The following is a 26,070-nucleotide window of genomic DNA, read 5'->3' on the forward strand; positions in this document are numbered from 1 at the left end:
GGCTTCAAGGCCTGGAAGGGACAATTCTGCCACCTGGTGGCCCAAATTAATTTATTGTAAGTAGGGTAAAAAGGAGGGAGTTTAGGTTCTTAATGCAAGAAAAGGAGTAGTGGTTCCGAGTGACTTTAAACGGTGGAAAAAGTAGATTAGACTGGTTACAGAGAAGGGAGGGAGTAAAGCTGCTGGTTTTCCTGGCTAGCACTTATACTGGCTGTGATAGTTTAGACACATACTTTCATGCTCCCTCTACTGAGAAAGTGCAGGGATAGGTTGCTCAACTGTGGAGACTGAAGCGAGTTTGGACAGGGTCCTTGTTCTTCAGGTTGTTAGTTTCTGTGTCCTAGAGCAGTGTACTCATTTTAACTTATGTTTAAACTGCTGCTTACAAACAAAAATTCTTTACCCTTTTCTTTCAAATAGTGTTCTCTCTTGGTGTATACTTCATAACTTAACCTGTAGCCACACTGTTACAGTAACAGGACCAAAAAATAAGGCACTCCCTTTCATACTTGTTCACAAATCAAATTATCGTTATATGATTCATAAACCTTGAAGTCATACTTATTCCTTCAAGCAAAGTACATCCACTACAAGTAAAAGCAATTGCACAAGCCCTGGCCATACATCTCCAGCATATACCTAAGTGTTCATTTATCTAAACCCCTCTTGAAGCCAAAACATTTAAGCTGGCAAATTCAGTTTAACTCATCCTATACAAACTGTCTCCTGCAGCATGCACTACACAAGCATATTATGTATATACACATATCCTCTGTTTCATTTTACAAATGGATATTACTGTAGACTAGTATGCTGAGTATTTACTGCTTTATATCATTGACCGTTATAATTGTTAACATTGTATTTGATTTTTTTTCCATTAGCTACAGCAGGGTTGTGACTGAAATGGCACATTACCTTTATGGAAATACATTCGTAATCTGTCCTCCTTCAGTGTGGGTTTTGTTAATTGGATATTTAATTTTATTCATATTCATATTAGAAAACTTACTTGTTAGTTGTATTCACTTTCACTGAAGGAGCAAGAAGATTTGGTCAAAATTGGATCCAGAGAGCCATTAGCATATATTGCTGCCCAAACTCTAGGTACAGAACCGAGTAGTTTTGCAGTTTGATCCACCAGTAGGATGACAAGAAAATTTCCACCATAGTTGGGTAAAGCTTCTTCTATACAGGATTATGCAGAGCAAGCTTGAGAGGTTTATGGTGGTATTTGAAGGATCCAGAGCTGAGTCATTGGTGGATTACAACATGCAGAATAATGTTTTGGAGACAAATGAGGTTTATGGGATGTCAGGAATTGAATGAGCTATATAATGTTCGATTGACAGTGACTGTATAGAAGATCATATGTCATGTATAATGTTTCAACCGAAAATGTCAGTATGGTTTCTTTTCATTTATATAAATGTATGATTGCCTAATGTCAAGTGATAATTCATAGAGATGTTTTTTGTTTAAAAATGTAGTATAGTGAGAATACTTCTTCCAGTGTTCACCTTTTATGTGACCCAAAGACTAATGAGAGCACATTGGGTATCCATTTAAGGATATATATTTTGGTTCTAAACTGGTTAGTGTAACTTTTGAATCAATATTGTTTGAGCCTTTGCACTTTAAAGACATTACAGTAGGTTTTTTCTTTTTAATAGAGGGAAAATCCTATGTGCGTTTCATAAAATATTTTTTATCATCTCCCAGTGCTGTTATAACACAATAGAGCATTTGTAAATATCCTTCCATTTTGCTGTTGCAGTATTCTTTACAATAGGGATCCCCTGCCAAGGGCAGCCCGACGGCCGACCAGTATACCAAAGCCTTTAGGTTGCGTTAAGGTACGCCATATGTCACACGTATGCTCCCCACATATAGCATAGGGCATAATTGTGACTTCTGGACGTACCATCCTCAGAACTTTGCTGCCAGCCTGAACGCCATCATTTGATAGTCAGTCTGAACATCCGCTTTGTTGCTGATTCACCAAGCTATTTCAGATAAGTGCCCCATTGGGGTTTTTGTTCTTATCTTATTTCCTTTTGTTGTAGCTTGTGGAGTTTCATGTCAAATGAACATACGTCCTTTTCCGTAGTCGTCTTTCCTCTTTGGCCTTGTATTTAGAGAACCAATGTCTTAAGCTTTTAGCTGAAGACACTATAAAGGGAACTTGGTCTGATTCTTCTGCTGTACTGCTTCTGACAGACGTCTCTCCCGAGGCTAATGAAACCCCAGAGGATTGCCCTGCTCCTTTGTTGGAGTCCTCTGCTGTGAACCCCTTGGAAGCCACCATGAAGCTGATCTCATGCACATCCTTGGAGGCTTCGCAGACATCTGCTTCAGATGCTGCAGGGGAACTGTGGCTGATTATTACCAAAGGGTCAAGGGGTGTTCCTCAGATTCTGCTTAGAGAAGAAGTTCTGACTATGATTATAGAATGCTGTCTGGCATCTGAATATTCTTTTTAGGACAGAAGTTCCTTTGAAAAAGAAACAAAAAAACAAAGCACGTTTCACCTAAGGATCCTCAGAGTGAATGGCAGAAATTTACCCGGGGTTTGTTTAATGCCTTTTTGGGTTTGAAACCTCCTCAAGGAGTTTCTGTTCCTGCTCCACCTTGGTCCTCAACTCCTCTAAAAAGGCCTAGGATTCTTCTGAGAAAAAGGTGGATTCAGATGAGGAATGCCCCAGATTCCTTCCCCTTTAGATTATGGTTCTGAGGAAGAGGAGTCTGCTAGTTCTGACACTCCTTTTGATGAGATTTCCTTTGGGGACACAATTTCCAGGATGATGGAATTTTTTAAATGCGATTGTGTTTAGGTTTCTGAGGTGCAGTTTATATATATATATATATCTATATATCTATATCTATATATATATCTATCTATCTATCTATATATATATATATATATATATATCTATCTATCTATATATATATATATATATATATATATATATATATATATATATGTGCTGAGAGTGTTGCTTAACTCAAGGTTCCCTTAATTTGACCTGTTAATAACAGCCTGCATTTAAATTGGAACCTTGTCTTACTGTTCTGCAAATATACAGAGATCAGTATATATTTTTTTGGTTTTATAATTTGCACTGTGATTCCTCACATCTCTGTTGAAACTGTCTTCCCCACCCCCCTCCCTGTTCTTGGTTGTAGTTTAAATTTGGTGGCTTTTGCAGTGCCCGCCCCACTGTAGATTTGATCTAGGACACTCCCCCAGTTCCATCTCTTTACCGCATTCTACCTGCAGTTGCTTTTAGTCCTTTTTAATTTAATTACAGTTTTTCAAACTGTGTGTGGACTAATATTGCTACATACTCAAGTGTGCCAGCTTGCACTGCATGTGAATTGTTTTTACTACTGTTTTTGCTACTTTTCTGGAAAAAAAAATAAAAATTGTAAGCCTGTTTCCTACCTTTACTGTAATTAGTGTTCCAGATACAGATTTGCTGTAACCAGGACTGTTTGTAAGCTTCTGAGCCCCCCAAGCCTTTCTGTGTTGGAGGGAAGCCTTCTAGCTTATCAGTGGGAGTGGTAAGCATTAGGTAACCTGTCTACCACATAAGGAGTGGTTCTGGCCCAGAATTTGTAGTTATTGGCGATTTTGGCGGTCTTCCATCTCTCTCAACTTTCTGATTTGAAGGCCTGCATTTGTACTTGTTTCTGTCCTGTAACTCTTGGGCCCATCTCATTTGCTCACTCAAAAAAAAAAAAAAAAAAACTTTTATCTGCTTTTACTGTATTTGTGTTTCTTCCTACTTTATTTTGCTTTTGCGTCATCTTAAAAGTACTCAATTGTATTTATTACCGCTTGGTGTAACTCATTCTAAGCCTTTTAGTTTAAGCACTTGGGCTTCAGACCAGTTGTTTTACATTAAGAAGGTTTGTGGTCTGCACTGTAGTGGCAGAACAGGTAGCTTACATCCTTCTAAGTTGGGAACCGCTGATTGAGGGCTCAGTGTCTGTTATTCTAAAAGTGTATTAATTCTGGTTTAAGCACTTGAGCTTCAGGCCAGTTATTTTACATTAAGAGGGTTCGTGGTCTGCACTCTTGTGGGAGGAGAGGCTGGACTCTGCCCTTCTGAGCTGGGAATTTCTGGTTAAAGGCTTATAGTGCCTGCATATTTGAACTGCTTCTTACTGAAATTGGTACACCTTGTTTGCTGTAGCATAGACTAGATCCAGGCCTGCTGAATCTAGCTTTGTTTGTATGCTTGTTGTTTGTTTGCTTGTTATTTCCCTGAAACGCTAATTCCACCTAAAACACGGCTTTTCAGCGCTTCTGTGGATCCCTAGTGATATCTGCATTGCTTACTGTACTTATTTCCTTGTTTCACTTGAAAGAAAGTTACTGTTTGTCATTTTTGCATTTAAGTTACCTGTAACACATTGCATTTTAGTTACCTGTAACACATTGCATTTAAGTTACCTGGCACTTGCTCACTAAAGCAATTATATGTTAGCACTAAAAAATTAAAAGCACTACACCCTCACAAACTCCCCTTGAGTACCTTGTTCCCTCCCCTTTGGCCCTTTTTTTCAATTATAAAGGAATTCCCAATACTATTTTAGCATGTCCAAAGGTCAGTTGTCAATCTCCTCTCCGGTCCAGCTGGTGAATCTGGGAATCTTGAGGCAATGTTACAACTGTCTCATGTATACAGGCAATGCTCTCCTCCTCCCAACAAATTCCAACACATATGAGAGATGTAACCATATAGCCAAATTGGAGGCTAAGCTCTCTCAACTCAGTACTGGCGTAACCAGTCAGGAGGAGAAGGAAACCACACTCACTACAATTCCAGTCTCACATAGATCTACCATGACAGCAAACCAAACACATAAACACACAAAAACATACTCGGAGGCTCTAAATAAAAATCTGCCTAAGCAGCAGAGCCCTCCAAAGCAGACACCCAAGCAACCGCTACCCCAAAACAAAACACGTGCAACACATAGCTCACAAAGCCAATGTGCCGAACAGTCACAGCCCTTAAGGCTAAACAACACACCTGATATTGTAATAGGTGATTCTATCGTCGGGCACACTGACGTACCACTCACCAGGCTGAACAAGGAGAAGGTCACGATGAGCTGCCTGTCAGGCGCTAGGATCCGCCACATAACACAAGCACTCAGGTCACTCCAAGGCAAGTACAAATATGACTCAGTCATTGTCCATGCTGGTGTGAATGACCTGAGATGTACCTCCCTGGACTACATGAAAAGAGACATAGAGGAGCTCTCTGAGCATGTAGCCCAGGCCAGTATGACCCTGACCTTGAGTAGCATCTTACCCTCACCAAGAATGATGCCACAATATGAAGACAAGATGATCAATTTCAACAATTGGCTTAAGTATTGGTGTCATTCAAAGGGGATCCAATGCCTGTCAGCCTGGGATGACATGCTCGACAAGCCACGATGCTTCGCTAGGGACGGCTTGCACCTGTCACCCCTGGGCTTTTGGATATTGGCAAAGGCTCTTGCTACCCCCATAGCGCCTTTTTTAGGCAAGGCTCAAAAGACAAACCCACCTCCATAGGTATCACAAGGGATAAGAAACTAAGAATGTGAGAGTGTTCAATCTCGCCTTTGTTCTTACACATGGGTTCGGAGCCGATCCTCGGCTCCGTGCCGGCCGACTGCAAGCTCTGCATCGAGAAGAAGCTCGAGGACATCTAATACCCACAATCCCCCTCTGCCTTTACCTCCGATCTAGTTTGCCGCTGCTGCATACGCATCGCTGGAGGCTAGCTCGAGGCTTTTTACAGATAAGAATTTATCTATTCTGTTTAAATTTTCAAAACTTCTTTAAAATCTAGTCAATTAAAGTTAGAGTGTGTGTGAGTGGATTAGAATTCTCAGTACCTTAGTTTAGTTTAACTTAGTTTAACTATCGGGTATAGAGTTTTGGCCTACCACCTTACTTGAATCACTTTTGACTAAAATTTTGTTGTAGTCTTGCTTTCTTAAGCAATTGACAATCGGACTTTCAATTACGGTTGACATTTTTACTGGATCTGACTATTACTGGACTGGACTGTCTCTTTCTCTTGTCATTATGTCTGAGAAATAAAATCTGGCTTCAAGCGTTGTCAGTGTGGCCAAAAGATGTCGGTTACAGACAACCACAGTTCCTGTGTCTACTGTCTTGGCCCTCTCCACTTACAAGAGGACTGCTCTATTTGTCACTCTTTTAGTGGGAGGTCATGACAGATAAGCGCAGGAAACTGATGGATAGAGGATTGTTGAAACCCTCTTTCCAGGAGGCTCTGGATGCTTCAGACCAGGCATCCATGTCTTGAAGGCGTCGGAGCCAAAGTCATCGGCTCCGAGCTCTTGGTCAAGTTAGATCACCGGTTCCACAGACTTGGGCCGAGTGTTCAACTGTTGGCAGTTTCGAGCCTCGAGTCTTGGAACCGGTGACGGAGCTCCCTCCACCGACTCTGCTGAGGTCGGCTCCGTCTTCGATCCCTTCGACTCGTTCTTCTAGGCCCCTTTCCGACACCGATGTGGACCGTGTGGTGCAGAAACTGATGGAGCATACGGCCCTATCCAAGCTTATCTCGGTCTCCTCTCAGTTGATGTCGAGACTTGAAGGCCTGCCACTATCTCCACCTGTTCCTCCTCCGAGACCTGTCCAGTCTTCGGAGCCGGAAGAAGCTGAACTGATGATTGTGGAGCCCTCGGTGCCAGAACCGTCTTTTTCTCGGTCGGCACCGTTCACCTTGACACCATCCGATCCGGTACTGGAGTCTCGGGCGAAGATCCGTCCTTGGTTCGGGACCGAGAGTCGGACCGATGTTTGGTTCCGGCGCTCCCTCTCGGGGCCTGGGCACGGATCGACTCGGTTCCGTCCTCGGGGTCGGTGCCTTCGGCTCCTGTTTCGGGATTCTTCCCATTTCTTCGGAACCGGGAGATACCTCGACTCGGGACCCGGGGGCCTTCGACCTCATGAGGAAGGTGTTGTCTACCCAGACAACCACATCAGCAGGTACAGCTTCTCCTCCCCACAAAGGACCGTTATCCTCCTCTGCACCCACGGCCACGTCCAAGCGTCGGGCACCAGTGTCTCAGCCACCCCTGGAGGGTGCCCCCTCTTCCTCGGAGGCTTCTTGGATGCCCCCGAAGAAGTCCCTAGGAAAAGACTGTGTAAGAGGAGACACTTGGATTCTCCACAAGAATCCTTGACATCTGATACTGACTTAGATGAGTCAGAAGGGTCCTCTAAGTCACCTTCAGAGGATGTCTCTTTTTCTGACATCTTGGAGATCCTAAAACAGAGAGGTGACTGGCAAGCCCTCCCCCCTTCTGAGGATGAGTCAGTTTTGCTGAAGGCATTTGGTGCCCGTCCTTCCTCCTCCTGGGTCACTCCGCCCTTTGATGAGTTAATGGAATTAATTGCTCGAGGCGTGGAGACTCCTGACACAGTGGAACCAGTCCCTAGGAAGCCAAATAAGTACATCACGGCACCACAGGACAAGGCTTACCTCACCAAAGGAGTTCCAGTAGACGCCATGGTGGTGGCAGCGGCCACGAAAAAGGAGATGTCAGTCTTCCTCATCTGTCCATCCGCCTAACAAAGACTCTAGGACCATGGACTGATCGCATTTTCAGTTCAGCGGCTTTCTCTATGCGTTCCCTGAACTATTTGACTCATTTTACACGTTTACAGAGGGATCTAGTCAGAGTTGGGAGATACCCTCCAGGGTACTACAGATGCTGCTGTCTCAGAGAAAGTTACAGCGCATCTCAACACCCTTACGTCCATTGTGAACTCGTCCATGAGGCTGATATCCTATGCAGCCGAAGGATCGAGTAGGGCAGCGGCTTCAGCGATTGCTCTTCGTAGGCAGTCCTGGATGCGCTTATGTTCATTTGTGGAAGCCTTTAAGTCTTCCTTTACTAACGCCCCATTTGACGGAGCCACACTTTTTGGCCCTAAAGTAAAGGAGACCCTTACCCGGTGTGAACAGGAGGGAAAGACTCTGTCTGCTGTCGGAGTCCGTTTTCCACCCCTTCCAGACCGTACCCCAAAGGGCAGCGTGGTGGGAAAATGTGGTTTCAAAACCCCAAGGATCTTTCCCAAACACACAGGGTGATGCCCCTCTAGAGGCAGAGGGGCAGAGGTGGAAGACGCCGCCCTGGCGGCAGAGAATCCAAAACCAAGGTGACAGGGATAATCTCCTGGCAAACCTTTTCAGCACTCCTGAGAGGAGGCCCGACTGTCCTGCTCTGGAGGCAGTTGGGGCTTTATACCCTCAGGCCTGGCAAAATCTTTCTTCAGATAATTGGGTAAAAGCATTGTTACCAGAGGTTACAAAATCCCATTTCTATCCACCCATTCCAAAGAAAACTCCCAGATGTACCACCCCATCTGAGACCCAGCAGCTACAGAAATTTCAAAGCTGCTAGAAAAGTCATCCAACCAGTCCCAGCGGACCAAATAGGATTCGGAACTTACTCAAGGTTCTTTTTAGTTCCAAAGAAAACAGGGGACTGGAGGCGATTCTGGACCTAAGCCATCTCAACACCTTTGTCAAGAAGAAAAGTTCGAATGGTCACGCTTCAATCGATCCTTCCATTCTTACGGAAGGGCGACTGGATGCTCGATAGATCTGAAGGGCATACTACCACATCAAAATGGCCAGGGCGTCCAGGGATCATTTGCGCTTCGGCTGGGAGCCAGTCACTATCAGTTTCGAGCCCTGCCCTTTGGTCTGACTACAGCCCCAGGGTCTTCACCAAATGCATGGCAGTGGTAGCGTCTCATCTGAGGCGCCTAGGATTCAGGTGTTTCCGTATCTGGACGACTGGCTCCTGTCTGCCACCACCAGGCGTCAACTGATACAAGCCAGGGATTACACCTTACAACTTTGTACACACCTTGGCGTTTCAGTAAATTTGAAAATCGTTGCTACAGCCATCACAGCATATCTTATTCATAGGAGCGGAATTAGATCGCGTCAGTTAGTTCTAAAACTTCCTACAGAAAGAATAGTAGCACTTCAATTCAACATTTCCCTTCTACTGTTGTCCAGAAAGTCCCCAGCAAAATTGTTCTGAAAGTTTTGGGTCTCATGGCAGCTTCCCTCATTGCGATACCATTGGGAAGACTGCACATGAGAGTGCTACAATGGCTTCTGTTTGCACAATGGTCATTCCAACAACTTCCACTGACTCACGAAATATTGATAACGAAAACATGCAAATCACACCTAATGTGGTGGTTACAGACTTGCAACCTATCCAGCGGAAGACCATTTGTGCTACCCACCGTCAGCGAAGATAACCACGGACGCTTCCCTGATAGGGTGGGGGGGCATCTTTCAGGGACAGACAGTCCAAGGCGAATGGACCAATCTGGAGTACAATCTGCACATCAATGTTCTGGAGTTGAGGGCAGTGTTTTGGCGTTGCAACACTTTGCCCCTTCTTCCTCCAGGTACCATTGCAGTTCAGACAGACAACATGTCCGTAGTCTGGTACATAAACAAGCAAGGAACCAGGTCTTACCAACTATGCAGAGAGGCCATGAGAATTTGGCAATGGGCAGAGTCCACGGTCGCTTTCTGATCGCACATCCGGGGTCATCCAGCGTCATAGCCGACAGGCTGAGCAGGGCAATACTATTGCCGCACGAGTGGTCCCTCAAACAGTCAGTTGCGAGAAGGATTTTTAAATGGGGCCAGCCTACCTGCGATCTGTTTGCGTCTCCAATGAACGCCAAATGCAGGAGCTACTTTGCCCTATTACCCCTCCAGGGAAGTCCCCAGGGCGCTGGTGCGATTGGCCCCGGGTCTCCTATATGCTTTTCCTCCATTTCCTGATTGCAAAGTTTCTACAGAAAGCCAACAACCTTCAGAGGACTATTATTCTCATTGCCCGTTCTGGCCTCGTCAAATTTGGTTTCCCTTTCTATTGATTCACGGGACCTTGGATGCTGGACCCAGAGCCAGATCTACGGACTCACTCGTCAGGAGTTCCTCACCCATCTCTAGAATCTCTCCATCTAGCAGCTTGGCTGCTCCGCTTCCTTTAGCCAGGTCGGTTCCCCTTCGGCGGTTCAAGATATTTTAGTAGCTTCTCATAAAGTTTCCACTACAAAGACTTACACCAGTAAGTGGAAACGTTTGTCTTCTGGAGTCACATCATTTGGACCCTGTTACAGCTCCGTTAAACAAGGTTTTAGAGTTCTTGACTGAATTATTTCATGAAGGAGCTTCGGCTACTTTAAGAGTACAGTTAGCTGCCATTTCTAACTATCATGTAGAAGAATGTGGTGCCTATTATGGCTCACAGACTTTGTAAAGCCTTTTAAAAGGTTCTTTTCATATCAGACCACCAGTCAAGTCCGACATCACCGTGGAATTTAAACTTGTTGCTCTTTAAATTGATGTTGCCACCCTTTGAACCAGCTTCAAGTTGCACATTGAAATTTTGTCATGGAAAACATTATTTCTAGTGGCCATTACATCTGCTAGGCAGTGTCTGAGCTTCAGGCCCTTTCGGTCAAACATCCTTATTTAATATTTCATTCTGACAGAGTATCCCTATGCACTAATCCATCCTTTCTTCCCAAAGTTTGTTCTTCTAGTAATATTAATCAGTCCATTGAATTACCCACCTTCTTTAAAACCACTCTAATAAATTGGAGTATATGTTGCACAAACTGGACGTCCATAGACAACTCAGATTTTATTTGGATAGAACAAAAGATCACAGGAAATCTGATCAACTATTTGTAGCTTTTGCTGACAGCAGAAAGGGTCTTGCAGTTACAACGAACTCTTTCTAAATGGCTAACTGACTGTATCACATATGTTTATGAAGCTTCTGACCAAACATTATCAGCAAAACCCAGAGGACATTCTACCAGATCAGTGTCTACATCTTTGGCTCACGCAGCTCGTTTACCTTTAGACACTATTTGTGCGGCTGCTACTTGGGCTAAACCACATACATTTATCTCTCATTACAAAGTGGACAGGGTTTCTAGGGATAGGGCAACCTTTGGTTCCACTGTGCTCAAGAACGTTCTCCCTTGAGTTCCTCAGGATCATGGAGCTAGGGACGCTACCCATGTGTAAGAACAAAGGCGAGATTGAACACTCTCACATAAAGAAGTTATGTCCTTACCATAATGTTCCATGTGGAGTGTTCATCTCGCCTTGGTTATTACACTCCCTCCCTTCCCACCCTTAGGAAGAACGTTCGATTTGGTGCCTGGTCTGGAGTATTCTCTTTCTGCTGTTGCAGTATTAGTGTGACTATCATACTCTTGGTATGTTTGTATATATGTACTTTTATGTATATAGTTGGCATGTGTGCGTGCTTTATGTCTGGTTTGCTTGCAAACTAGATCTGAGGTAAAGGCAGAGGGGGATTGTGGGTATTAGATGTCCTCGAGCTTCTTCTCGATGCAGAGCTTGCAGTCGGCCGGCACGGAGCCGAGGATCGGCTCCGAACCCATGTGTAATAACCAAGGCGAGATGAACACTCCACATGGAACGTTATGGTAAGGACATAACTTCTTTGTAATGCTACTCAACGCCAGAAGTCTAAACCTCAAGATGCACGCACTCGAAACTCTCCTTAGCATGGAGAACATCGATATCTGTGCAGTAACAAAAACCTGGTTCAAGGCTCCCGAGAGCACCCCAGCACTACCAGGTTATACCTCATACCGTGCTTTTCGGCCCCAAAACTTGGACTGAACCACAAAAGGAGAGGGATTATCAATATTTGTCAGATACCCACACCTCCAGGTTGGTGGCACAGCACGAAGCATCAGAGACTATCCATGTGCAACTAACAGTGGGTAAAACTGCCTTCCAGTTTATAGCCTGCTACAGACCACCCTCCCAAACCCAGGAACCCCACTCTGCCTTCCTGAGAACACTGGAAAATATGAAGGTCTCTCCAAACACCATTATATTGGGCGACTTCAACTACCCAAACATAGATTGGGAGCATTACTCTAGCTCCAACACCCCAGCCCAAAGGTTCCTAGAATTTATAAACTCAAATGCTGTGGAACAACTTGTTACCACTCCCACAAGAGGGGAAAACATACTGGACCTGATAATCATCAACATGGGGACTCTATGCTCCAGACCAGAAGTGTATCCCTCACTGGTAAGATCAGACCATAAACTAATCTCACTGGTTATTCACATCCCGACCCCACCCCCTGCCCAGAAAACCACAGTGAAAAACTTCTTTAAAGCAAATTTCGCACTCCTCAAAACCAAGGTGTAATCCTTCAAAGCCCCCGGGCCTGTGGAAAATACGGCCCAGACCGCAGAATCCTTTATAAATGCATTCTATGAACACCTTCAGGAATGCATGGATCATGCATTTCCAAATAAAACCAAGACCCAATCCTCCAAAGACAGACGTCCTGTCTGGTGGACCCCAGCCATAAACAAACTATACAATAGAAGGAGGAAGCTACTACATGATAGAGCAAAATCCCAAAAAGGGAAGGCATCTCTGATCAGTATTAGCAAAAAACTACGGGCACTCATAAAATCGTCTAAGGCCAGCTTTGAGAGAAATATTGCACAGGACACTAAGGATAATCACAAGGCTTTCTTTAGTTATGTTAGGAACCTGGGTGGAAATTCCTAGATATGCTCAGAATTAGTCCAAAATGACAAAAAATGCACCAAACCCACAGACATTGCCAACATCCTAGCTGACAGGTTCAGCGCAAACTCCCCCCCCCCCCCCCACCAAAAGGGAAAATATCTATCCTAGCAGAGTGCTGCCCCCCTGACATTTCAGATGCTCAGGTAAGAGCCGCCCTCTCCAAAGCAAAACAACACAGCATCAATGGGACCAGACGGTGTCCCGGGCTGCGTCCTACATGAACTCCAAGAAGAGCTAAACCCAAACATAAAACTACTGTTCAATCTCAGCCTTACTACAGGGTATGTACCCAAAGAGTGGCATACAGCAACAGTGGTCCCTCTCCACAAAGGTGGTGCCTCAACGGATCCTGGAAACTATCGCCCCATAAGCCTGACTAGCTTGGTCTGCAAAGCTATGGAAAGGATCATCATGGACCTCATAAATAAAGATATTGGGGACCTACAGACACTGGATCCTACCCAGTTCGGCTTTGTTAAGGGCAGATCCTGCCTCTTAAACCTGGTCGATTTCTTTGAAACAGTCACCAAGGCCATTGACGAGGGGAAGGTGGTCCACACAGCCTACCTGGACCTCGCAAAAGCCTTCAATACATTACCCCACTCGGGCATTATAGATAAGCTCACCAGCTTAAATATAAACCCCTATGTCACTAGATGGGTTGCAAACTGGCCCAAGGACAGAACCCACATGGTTAGAATTGCTGGAGCCATGTCAGACTCCAAACCAGTTACAAGTGGCGTCCCACAAGGCTCAGTCCTGGGACCTGTCTTGTTCGGTATATATTTCTCGGAGGTACAGGCCAACGCGGAAGGACTGTGGCTGACCGAGTTCGCAGATGACTGCAAACTGGGCGCCATAATCGACTCTCCAGCTGACACAAGCGTCCTCCAAAAGGGCCTCATAGAAACAGACAACTGGTGCCAGAGCCATGGCCTCAAGCTAAACGCCAAAAAGTGTATAGTCATCCCCTTTGGCAAAAACAAAGTGCCCACAAATTACCACATAGGTGGTAATCCATTAAGTACAGAAGAAGTAATTAGCGACCTGGGGTCCCAAGTTGATAGCAATCTCTCATTTGACAACCACGTGGCCAAAGTGGTTAGAAAAACATTTTATATAGCCCACCTAATCATGAAGGGATTCACATATAGATCAGGGGAGGTCATCATGCCTCTTTACTCATCCCTCATCAGGCCCATAATTGAGTACAATGCCCCTTTTGGGATGTACCTTACCAGACACCTGCAGAACCTGGAAAGACCCCAAAAGTACCTCACCAAGAAGATCAAAGGGCTCAAACAGATGCTATATGCTGCCCGGTTAAAGAAACTCAAGCTCTACTCAGTGGCATACTGCCTGCTCAGAGGCGATCTGTGCCTGACGTATAAAGCCATGTCCAACCCGGAATTAATGGACATGCTGCACCTCAGAAAATCCAAATCCCATCGAGCCACGCTCGAGACTTGAACCTCAGCACTGAAATAAATAGGACATGCTGGAGGGACAGATTCATAACCCAGAGGCTCCCTTCACTCTGGAATAAAATCCCAGTCCAGGTTAGGCAGAGTCCCTCATTGACTCTCTTCAAGAGGAATCTTGATGAGTGGATGGGATATTGTATGTTTACCCCGGGCATCACTTCTGTGTCACAAGCCAAACACACTCTGGCTAGGCTTATAAATGCCCTAGGGCAGATAGCCTAGTATGAACCTATGAACCTATATATATATATATATATATATATATATATATATATATATATATATATATATATGCAGATATTTGTGAGAGTAAAACAAAAAGTTACAGTCCATATGTTAGTTTTAAATAAACTGCAGACCTTGGGCATAAGTCGTAACAGTATTAGTTTTACACTGATTGCAGCAAATAAAATGCATTGTGTGACACTACGGCTGCCACAACAGATCAATGACTGCTGCTGAACAGTCATCAGGTGACTGCAGGTGTAAGTCACTTGTGTCCACATATGGCCTCTCTACTCATCAATTACAGTCACAGACTGTATATACTTCAGATACCAAATTGTGGTAAAATAATAATAGTAATATTAAAATATTCCATCTTACTTCACACAAATGCACAATAGTCTTGGAAAGCCAGATCAGTGACAGTTTAAACTGAACAGATGACAAGGTCAGTCAGTTTCATCTGCATATAGTTTCCAACCCCACCCAGCAGTTACAACCGGTTCTGTTTATATTTCATATTTCTGATTGTGGTAAATAATTACAGTAATGTAATATATTTTATCTTTGTTCCACACAAGTAGTCACCACACATTAAAGTATTCCGAGTTGCTTCACACAAATCTCATTAATTCTCTAAAGATTGAATAGTGTGCAAACAGTGACAATCAGTTGTTTTCCTGAATGGACATATACAGCAATTGTAGTTAATTTGTCTGCATACATTGCAGATGTCCAACTCATAAAATAACTTTCTCAACTTCTAAGTACAAGAATCTGGGATAAAGGCCAATGACAGATTTTAGATATTTCCGTTATATACATGAGAGGCGCATAATGCACATTTTCTTGAGAAAGTACATTTTCTGGAGGATAGAAAGTCAAAAACTAAAATGTCTGTCATTATATAGTGAATGCAACAATGGTGATTTACCAGAAAACCACAAATTTTATAATGGACAAGTTGGGAACAAGCCAAAAATAAGAAACAAAGTTCATTCTGCATAATCAAGAGCAGTGGGCACATACTCATTTTCCCCTGCATATCTATCCACTGCCCACTTCTGGTTGCCTGTCAGGATTAAGAAAAGAAAAAAAAACTTACCTCATGTTCTGAATAGCTGCTACTCTGTTCCACGGGGCCAACCACTTCTCTTGATCCTTTAAGATTTACAGTCTTTCTTCTTCTTGCCTTTCCATGAATCAGGTGGATTGTATGACTGAAAAGAGTAGAATGCCTGATAAACTGGTGGTCAGATGCATACTTTCCCACTATCCTGTAGGGTTCTACAGTTTTCAACTGGGGAATTGGGGACTATTGATTTATTTATTTGTTCTTTTAACTCTAAGCTGCGTAATGTCTCCAGGTGTTTTTGCACTTGCATCCTAGTAATGCCTCTAAACGTCAAATATTACTTGTTTATATTTACAGTAATAATTCCAAAACCATGCTACATACAAGGTGTTAGAAGATTTCATCTTAAAGTTTACACAATGGCAACATTTGACCTCTCTCTAGTGCAGATAAAGAGCTGTTAATTGTTGTTCAATTCATGTTTTCCTAAATATCTTGGAAACCAATGTGCACAGAAAGAACTGCTCTAGCCTCATATGAAAGCTCTCAGCTGGCTGAATAAAATGCAGTTGTGACAATATATGTGTAACTTGTGTGAATACTGAGATATTGCAAGTTGTTTACAAAATATTACAAACTTAATAGTTACTGTATTTACTGTGACTTATAAAAAATCCAGTTTAAACCTAGAACCTAAAGAATAATGCCACTATAAAAAATTGTATGTAATAGTTTACCATTTACATTTTTAGTAACCCCAATTATTCCAGAAATATTTAAAATGAGAGGGCATAATTTGATGCTATAAAAAAACTTAGGTTCTACCCAGCGGAAGTTACAATGCAAAGTTCCAGAACTCCATTGGAGGGAATGAGTTTAACTGAAGAAGCAAAGCTGCTGTATTTCTTTACTTAAAAATAAACAAACAGCAGAAAGGATTCCCTAGCTGAACAACATGCTAAGGAGCCATGTAGTCTGACTGTGCTTAATGCCGGCTGTGTTTGTGCCAACTGCATTGTTCTTATAATCTTAATTTGTTTGTCACTGTTAATTATTTTCTTCCTGGAGAAATGAAACACTCTCATAACCCCGCCTGTTGTCCTAGCCTACCCTGTACTTTAGTGATTCCAAGTATAACTGCTGTGATCATTCATAGTCTGAGTTTGCAGGCCATTTCTCAAGGAAGTCACTGTGCAAAGTCATTTGACACAGACCTTACGTCTTTGTTTCTGGTATGTGTGCATTGGAATTTTACTGAGAGTGCTGAATTCTCTACACACACCATGATGTCCCCCCACTCATCTCCCAGCATTACCAAGACTGGGGTATCTATTTTTTTTCACTGTATTTTTCTCCCGTGTGCTGCCAGCTGCTGACACCCACTCCTCCTCATTTATGGGGAAGCAACAATGCAGCAGCAACAATATGGTCGTAATCCTGGCACTTATTGGAAGGGTTTTGCTTAAACTCTACTGTTCCCTATGCATGTGCCTGAAAATGAAAGAGTTAGATCTGCAGTTGAGCAGTGTGAGGGCTTGTTTCTCATTTTTACAAGTAATGTTGCCCTCAGTAGTTCCCTTGTAAGCAGGTCCATTTGTCCATCTGTGGTCTCCACCAAGGATTGTGTGTGTCTTTTGTGTCCATAGGCACATGCCCCAATCATTAGCCCTCATAGGGGTGATCAGCCTGGGAAGTGCATATACCTCCTTTGCTGGTTCCTGCAGCATCCAGGTCCCTAACTTAACTTAGATCATCAGGACTACGGTCTGGTTTTCATTCATAAACTGACACAGCATTCAGAGCTGTAAGTATTCTCTTAATAAGAACATGCCAAAAGGCAGGAACATTTGCTTTCCCTGAGAAGAAGACTGATGATCTCAGGCATTCTTTGGTAGATCTCCTAATCAGTTCCTGAACTTGGGGTGCCAGAATCAAGGGTGTGCACTCTGCTTACATATATAGCCCTATTCTTTCAAATGACTCATTTGTGAGTAACCATGCCTTTGACAGTTAAAATCTCACCTTTTCTGTAGGCTTTCTGCAATGTAATACCATGAGTTTTATTAATTAGACCAGTAGTGTAATTTGTGGGCATCCTGTGCTCATTAAAATGGTATTGTAGCCTGCAGATCTACTTATGTTTATAAATAACAGATACATTCATTTTCAGTAAACAGTCATGGATTTTGAAGGTATACAATTTTTTGGCGGGTAATTGGAATAGCGTTCATTTTTAGTTAACATAAATTTTCTAAAGAGGATTTGAAGTCTGAAACTCAAATGCATGTCATTATTTAGTGACTTCAGTCCTCAGATCATGCCAGTTGACAGCTGTTAACTTGTTAACAGTTTTAATCAACATTTCTTGAAGAAATGCAGGAATATCTGTTTCCATTGCAAACAGACTATTTTCTGAGCTATAGTTTATTATCAGTGCAGTGTTGTCTGTAAATGTTTAAGTATGTTCTTGCATTCTCGTGTTCCTAAAAAATATAGAAATTAATGCCCTCGTTGCTGCCTCACAGCAAAAGGTTCTCCGTTTCGATTCTCGGCTGGGGTGCCTTCTGTGCGGAGTCTGCATGTCCTCTCTGTGGTTGCGTGGGTTTCCTCCGGGTGCTCCGGTTTCCTTCCACATCCCAAAGACATGCTTTAGGTCGATTGGACACTCTAAATTTGCCCTAGGTGTGAGTGTGTACCTTCTGTGGAAGGTTGGGCACCGGGCTGGCAACTCTGTTGGGCACCGGGCTGGCAACTTGACACTGTAAAACTTCACTGCCAATCATGAGCGGACAGGTGATCTGCTGTGGCGACCCCTAACCGAGAAGAGCTGAAAGAAGAAGAAGATACAATTTTATATTTAAGTGATAACTGGCATCAAAGCTTTGCTGACTGGTTTACTGTCTGTGGTTTCACTCTTAACCCATATTTACAGTTGTACATCTTTTAAACCATAAAACAGCTGGTTACTTATATGTAGATTTATGTTTTGTTTCAATATGTTATGCTAATGTTTAATTTATAATTTAGAGCGCTGTATGTGTTTCTTTCTTTTTAAATTCACAGACAAAAGTCAAGGAAGAAGAAATGCAAAAGCTGAACAAAGAAAATATTGCCATAGTGAAGGAATATGAAGCAAAACAAAAGCTAATAGAGGAAGAATTGATGTCTTACAAACATCAGTTCAGAGCTGCTCAAGAAAACGTAAGTCTGCATTTTAAATTACTTGAAATTTGGTTTCTGGAAAAAGTAAATAGACAAGGTTCATTTCTGAGTAAGACCTAAGACAGAAAGCAATAATCACCAAATCCAACACAGTGATGTCTCACAAGAAGGCATGGTGCAGATGGCTTTGACCTGGAAGTCATAATTAGGTGAAAAGATGGACAACAAAGTATGATATTGCATGTCTTGAAATGAAAAATGGTACAATTGATGGTACTTAATACTTGATATGAGGTACAACACAGCCAGGTATAGTACTAGCAGATGCAAAAAAAAAATGTTGTAGGAGCTTAGTACAGTTAGAGTAACAAAAAAAATAAAATAAAATATAGAGCTTGAAAATAGAGGAGATTGGTTGCAGAAGTGGGAAAAATCATTGTAAACTTAATTAGATTTAATTAATTAATTAGATTAGAGAGCAGAGAAGGTTTTGGTGAGTTAGGGATTAGGATTGTATTGTTTGATTGTGGAAATAATTTTAACCATTTCTGAAATGCAAAATAATGCAACCTTTAAGTAAGCCTGAAACCATCAAATTTCAAAAAGGATAGGCTGTCAAAAGTAAGTCTGTCACAGCTTACACTGTACTTGGATCCCCTTTGAATGAAGAGCATGTTTAGATTGGGGAAATTATATTGTTTTTACAGAATCAAAACTTGGTCCATCCATAAAAATGTAGCTACAAAGTAAGAAGTCTCCAAACCTTGAAGGGAACTAAAACATTTTATATCAAGAGCCGTTGTAGCAGGATGGCTTGGCTGGGGTGCCTTGTAACATTGTTGGTCATGCACACAGCATAAAAGATCAACAGATGAAGTCTCCATCTTTAGAGATGTTCTTTCTTGCTGAGTTGTATATTCTTGCAGAAGAGGTTTCTTTTGGAAGATTATTCATCTTGATGCAGTTGCGTAATTAACACTCCTGTTTTTCCACTGCAGTTTGTTTCTTGTATGCCATGTAATGAAATATTCTGTAATCACAAGGTAGTAGTAATACACACAGTAGAACTGTTGGCTAAGATTTACAAATAAAATTTTGCAAACTAATACACACATATTTTAGGCAGGGCAGATGTTCTTCGTGTTTCACTGTTGCAGTCATCGCATTTGTGTTATCCCTGCCAAGGTAGCCCTCGGCCGGCCTGAATACCAGAGGCTTAGTATTTCTGTGTCGTTTGCTGTTGCTTCAGGACTGATGTCAGGTCATCAGTAATATAAAGTAAGGCATCCGACACCATTACATCAGTCTTTCTTGCTGTGGAGCCTGAAGTAGAAGCAGTTCGCATGAGTACCGGTTGACTGCTGCCTGAGTTTCGTCTTCTGAATTTAAACTGAATTATTCTAAAGCTAAGTACCTTGCTGTAACCAATGTCAGAAAAAGTTAACAATTGTCTCGCCTGTGGAAAGCAAATACCACACCGAGACTTTCATTCCTACTGTGTCACTTGCTTAGGCCCAGACCACAACGTTCCTCGCTGTTGCTTTTGTGCTTTAACGCCAGAACTATATATCGTCGGGACCTTATTGTAGCTAGATATTTTCGCTTACAGCCCTCTATTTCCGATATGGCTTTGGTAAGCCATCCGACAGCAAATCTTCCAAAAAAACATAAGGATAAAGACAGAGACAGACCGCACAGGTCCAAACCTATCAACGACACTTCCATTAAGTTAGTTGTCAGCTCTCCGGTCCTCAGTGAGGCACTTTTGCTGCCCCTGGTGCCCACTTCTCTGGATTTGCATGCCGCTACCGAGACCCTTTTGGAGTATGCCACAAAACTCTTCTTCAACTAAGGATCCTGCGGTTGTCTCTACCTTGGATGGGTCCAGAGTCACTGAGCAGGCACCGGCTTCCAAGGAAGTACTTTGCACTGCCGATTCTCGACACAAACCGACAACTTCTTTCACGTCTTCCGTTCTTTCGAAAACTACCGACTTTCTAAGGCCCAGGGTATGAACCACACCTAAGAAACCAATGATCCAATCTCAGGCACCTGCTTTCTTGCCTCAGTCTCAAATGCTTAAAATGGTGGAAGACCTTATCATGCTGATCAGGGGAAGCCAAGCTACCCCTTTCAAAAGAAAAAGAGATCTGTCCCCAGTAGTTTTATCTGAACAGGAGTGTGATGACTCTGATGCATCTGAACATGAAGATATGCAACCCCTCTCTGCTTATGAGGATTCTGATGCAGAGGAATCCATTCCTTCAGCCTCTCCACCTGAGGACTTTTCCTTTGCGGAAACCCTTCATACCTTAAGGGAGCATTTCCAATGGGAATGTCAGGAGTACCCTCAGTCTAAAAAGAGACTGAGAGAATTCTTAGAGCTTCCACAGCACAGACCCCTGGCCATTCCCCCAGGCCTAGATGTTGTGTGGATGATGTTTTCCTGGAATCCAGTTAGACTCCTGACACCCTTCCTCCTGCTCCGAGAAAGCCTGACGGGTATTACGGAGTCCCTGACTCACACAAATTTCTTTTAAAAAATCCTACTGCTGACCCTGAGATAATTTCTCAAGGGCCTAAAGGAGTTAAAGCAGCCTCTGCTAAGAATCCCACCCCTTCAGATAGGGATTCCCGAGCACTAGTCCGATGTTGTAGAAAAGTATACATCTCTGCTACTCTTGCTTTCAAAGTGCTAAATTGCCAGTTCCATATGTTAAAATTTCAGCAACATGCAATCAAACTCCTCAAACAAAAAGTGTCTTCTTTTCCTGCTTGTGCAGAATCTAAAGAGTTACAAGAGTTAATGCATTCTGCAAGTCAAGTAACTAAGCACACTTTACATTGTGGTTTTGATGCCCTAGAAGCGTCTTGCAGGGCAGCAGTCACCAGTTCTGTCCTTAGAAGGCATGCTTGGGTCAAGCACAGCCCTTGCCAGACCATGTCAAATCTAAATTATTGGATGCAACCTTGCACAAAGACAACTTATTTGGCACCAAGGCAGAGGAGGTCTTAAAAAAGATAGAAGAAAAAGCTAAATCTATGCAGACAGTTAAGGATTTCCTGCAGGTCCAGCCATGCAGGTTCAGCAGGCATTGCCCCTCCAAGCACTGGTCCTTTCCTGCCCCCACCAGGTCAGTTCAGCCCAGACTCTGGGGAAGCAGACCCCCCCCCCCCCAGACAGCAGCCACAGGGACTGCAGAGATCAAAGCAGTGGAGCTCCTCCACTTCAAAACCAGGGAGTTCTAAACCACCCCCTCATGGTAAGAACTCACAATGACTCTCCTCCCCCACCCCCTCCCTCTGCCCTCCTGCACTTGCCCCTAGGAGGAAAACTCTCCTTCCATGCAAGCACCTGAGCCACCATTACCAACGACCGCTGGGCCCTCAACATAGTGTCCCAGGGATACAAATTTTCGTTCCACACACTTCCAACCCCAAAAGGGTTCCCAGATCTACCACTAAACCAGTGGGGAAAGGTGAAAAAGCAAGTCCTTTCACTGCTGTCTATGAGGGCAATAGAGCACGATCCTGCGGAACAGATAGGCCAAGGTTTCTACTCCAGACTTTTTCTGGTACCTAGAAAAGAGGGCACCTGGCACCCCATCCTTAATCTATCATTTCTAAACACCTGCCTGTTGATACTAAAATTCAAAATGCTCACCCTCCAGCATCTCCTACCCATGCTTACCAAGAATGCTTGGCTAGCCACCCTAGACCTAAAAGAGGCCTACCTCCTCATTCCTATCAGGGGATCATGCAGGAAATATCTACGTTTCAGGGCAGGATCTCTGCACTTCCAGTTCTCTGAGCTTCCCTTTGGCTTATCTACTGCTCCCAGAGTTTTCACAAAATGTCTGGCTCCCGCCATTGCCTTTTTGCAGACAAAGGAATATCTAAATTTACCCATACTTAGATGACTGCCTAATTCAGGCAGACAGGAAAAGCTGATCAAGCACCTGGCCTTTGTAAAGTCCCTACTGACCTCCCTAGGGTACACTATCAATGAAAAGAAATCCAAATTATTACTCGCCCAAAGGACTATGTTCCTGGGAGCAAGCCTGGACACAGCATCCCAGATGGCATTCCTTACACCAGAAAAGCAAACTTACCTGACAGCCTACTTCTCTCAACTAGCTACCAGACCCCGGTTATCTGCAAGGAAAATCCTGCAAGCTCTGGGGTTCATGGTATCTTCCATTCTACTCATTCCATATGCCAGACAGCATATGAGGATACTTCAGTGGTACCTAAAAAGCCTTAGGTGTCAACACTCTCAAGACCTGGAAACTCATATAAGATACCTTGCGTAAGGAAAGACTTACTTTGGTGGGCAGCAGCATACTCCCACAAAAAGGGACTACCTTTCTTGCCACCCCCTCGCTGCCCATACCCTCACCACAGACGCATCAGACTATGCCTGGGGTGCAAACCAGGACGGCAGGTGCATAAAGGGCCAATGGAGTCCAAAGCAAATCCATCTGCACATCAACCAAAAAGAGATGTTAGCTGTCCAGCACACATTGACAGCTTTCAAGCTCCTTCTCTCCCCAGGGGCTCTCCTGATCAAGACAGACAACACCACTATTATGTGGTACATCAACAAGCAGGGAGGGACTCACTCCTACCCCCTATGCAGGCTGGCCATGACCATTTGGCACACAGCCTCTGCCATGCAACTCCACCTGTTAGCACAATTCCTGCCAGGCTCTCTAAACTCTCTGTCAGACCACTTGAGCAAAAATCTTCTGGACCCGCACGAGTGTCAGCTAGACCAAAGACCCTTCACCCTGATAACTCAGAAATAGGGCTTCCCGAAGGTCGACCTCTTTGCTTCTCACACCAACCATCAGCTCAGATGTCTATACTACAACGACGAAAGCTTAAATGTTCAAATCTGTAAAGATCGACCTTTACAGCTCGAACAGTTAAACATTCGAACTTGTAAAAAAATAAATAAAAAAAATAAAACAAATGCAAGGAAAGGGTTATAACAGGGGGGCAAGCCCCCCTGCACCCCCCCCGCTACTTAAATATACCAACTCTGAGATCGCACTTCAGTGAACTACAGTGCGGAAATCGAAAATGTCCCATTCCGTGCACTGTAGCGCGATCTTGGAGTTGGTATATTTAAGTGGGGGGGTGGGGGGTTCAGGGGGGGGGGGGCTTGTCCCCCCTGCTTAAACCCTTTAGTTTTTTTTTTACTTGTGATTCTTTTTTTTTAATTTTTAAAGAAATTCGAACGCTTAACTGTTCGATCTCTAAAGATCGACCTTTAGAGATTCGAACATTTAAGCATTCGTGGATCTAATATAGACCCCAGCTCAGTAAGTTCTGCACCTGGGAGTATCACTGCGTGGCTTGGAAAGTTGAAGCCCCATCCCTTCCCCTGAGTCAATCTCTTGGTCTATGCATTTCTCCCAATATCTCTCATCACCAGGGTACTGCTCAAAATAAGGGAGGAAAAACTAAGGACAATTCTGATTGCTCCATACTGGCCTCGCCAGCACTGGTATCCACTGCTGCGCAGCCTGTCCCCACTGCCACCATGGCATCTCCCTCAGACCCCAACCCTCCTGACAGAGTGAAGGAGAATTCATGCATCCCCAATTGCAGACCCTCAACTTGGTAGCCTGGCTTATTCCCTGACCTCTGATCTATCTGCCAACCTCAGTAAACAGGTTCTAGATGTTATACGTGAGGCTAGATGCCCTAGCACTAGAAAGTCTTATGCTAACAAATGGAAAAGGTTCTGCATTTGTATTCAGGCTAAGGGAGCAGATATGGCACAGCCCTCCCTACCTCTCATCCTGGAATACCTAGCTGACCTGCTACACAGTGGTCTCTCCTTTTCCTCTGTTAAAATTCATGCCTCTGCTATCTCTGCTCATTTCCACACTGAGCACCCCCTTTTCTCACATCATCTGATCAAACAGTTCCTATGAGGAGCTAGCAACTTGAGGCCACCCAGAATAGCACCCAGGCCAGCCTGGGACCTAAACTTTGTGTTGGAAAAGCTCACCCTGCCCCTCTTTGAACCAGCATCTTCAGCAGAGTTAAAATTTCTCTCCTGGAAGACAGCTTTTCTTCTGGCCATCACTTCAGCCAGAAGAGTCTCTGAGCTACAAGCACTCATGGCTGTAGAAACCTTCATCATCTTCCATGCTGAAAGGGTGTCCCTCAGGACTAACCCAGCCTTCATGCCCAAAGTGGTTCCTACCTTTTTCCCTAACCAACAAAACAAGGGGGAAAGGATACTGCACTCTCTAGATGTGCACAGACAGCTCAGATTCTATCTAGGACTAAATCATTCAGAAAGACTGATCAATTACTGGTCAGTTTACTACAGGGGCAGAGGGCAAAGCCATCTCCAGACAAACCATTTCCAAATGAATAGCACACTGCATCAATTTCTGTCACAAGCAACACAGAAACCCTCCCCCTAAGGGGGTCAGGACTCACTCCACCAGAGCAGCTTTCCTCAGAGGAGTCCCCACCAGGGACATTCTGGAGATCTTTTCACACTTTCACCAAGCATTACCACCTGCCTATCTTCTCCAAATCCAGGGCAGGTTTTGCCACTGCAGTCTTGCAGGGCATCCTAGCCAGCCTCTAGTCTCCTTAACTGCCTCCACCCTTTTCCTCAGCTGTGGGAATCAACCCAAATGTGATTGACTGCAACAGTGAAACATGAAGAAAATAGTACAGTTGTGTACACTTACCATACATGTAGATGTTCGAGTGCATTCACTGTTGGAGTCTTGGTTTCCCTCCCTCCATCGCCCTCTTCTGTCTCTCACCTTACAAGGAACTTTTTTGGTATACTGGTGGGGTTCTTCCTCCATTTCCTAGCTCCCACTTGGGGGCTCCTGACAGGGCAAGAGAAATTGATGTAATGGCGTTGGGTGCCTTACTTTATACCACTGACGACCTGAAGTCAGTCCTGAAGCGACAGCAAGCGATGCAGAAATACTAAGCCTCTGGTATTTGGGCTGGCCAAGGGTTACCCTGGCAGGGATAACCCAAATGTGATGACTGCAACAGTGAATACACTCTAACATCTACATTTATGGTAAGTGTACACAACTGTACTTTATCGTATGTATTATGCAAAAGTAGAGAAATGAGGCAGTACGTTGTGCTTTATACATAACACCAAACAGTGCACATACAATGTATCATAACATTACATAAAGCTCATTTGTACTGCATGATACAATGGCAGAAGGCGCAGTAAGCGTGCCTAGACAGAGTAAACAATTGCTGCACATTGTAGCTTGCTGTTAACACCAAAAGTGTGTAGGCACAACTCAATGCAGAAACCTTTTGTGTTGAGTGTCGTAGAAACACAGATTTTTAGCAGTTTTTATTCTGCTGCATCAGAAACAGCATGCAGTAAGAATAATCCAGTGTAAGAAAAGTATAAAGTGCAGTAGG

At 43.7% G+C, this 26,070-nt stretch overlaps 1 protein-coding gene across 2 annotated transcripts in view; it reads left to right on the plus strand.

Moving 5' to 3' along the window:
• The window catches only part of LOC122797053 (polyamine-modulated factor 1-binding protein 1-like), a 2,450,839-nt gene that overhangs the window by 185,045 nt on the left and 2,239,724 nt on the right, over positions 1-26,070 (plus strand). For both annotated transcript variants that reach the window (XM_044065829.1, XM_044065830.1), the window contains exon 4: positions 18,535-18,672. In XM_044065829.1, coding sequence (XP_043921764.1) covers positions 18,535-18,672 — 138 coding nt within the window. The remainder of the gene's footprint in view (positions 1-18,534; positions 18,673-26,070) is intronic.

Source organism: Protopterus annectens, chromosome 3.part0 (genome assembly GCF_019279795.1).
Source record: "Protopterus annectens isolate FY-2018-M chromosome 3.part0, PAN1.0, whole genome shotgun sequence".
In the NCBI taxonomy this organism is placed as follows: domain Eukaryota; kingdom Metazoa; phylum Chordata; order Ceratodontiformes; family Protopteridae; genus Protopterus; species Protopterus annectens.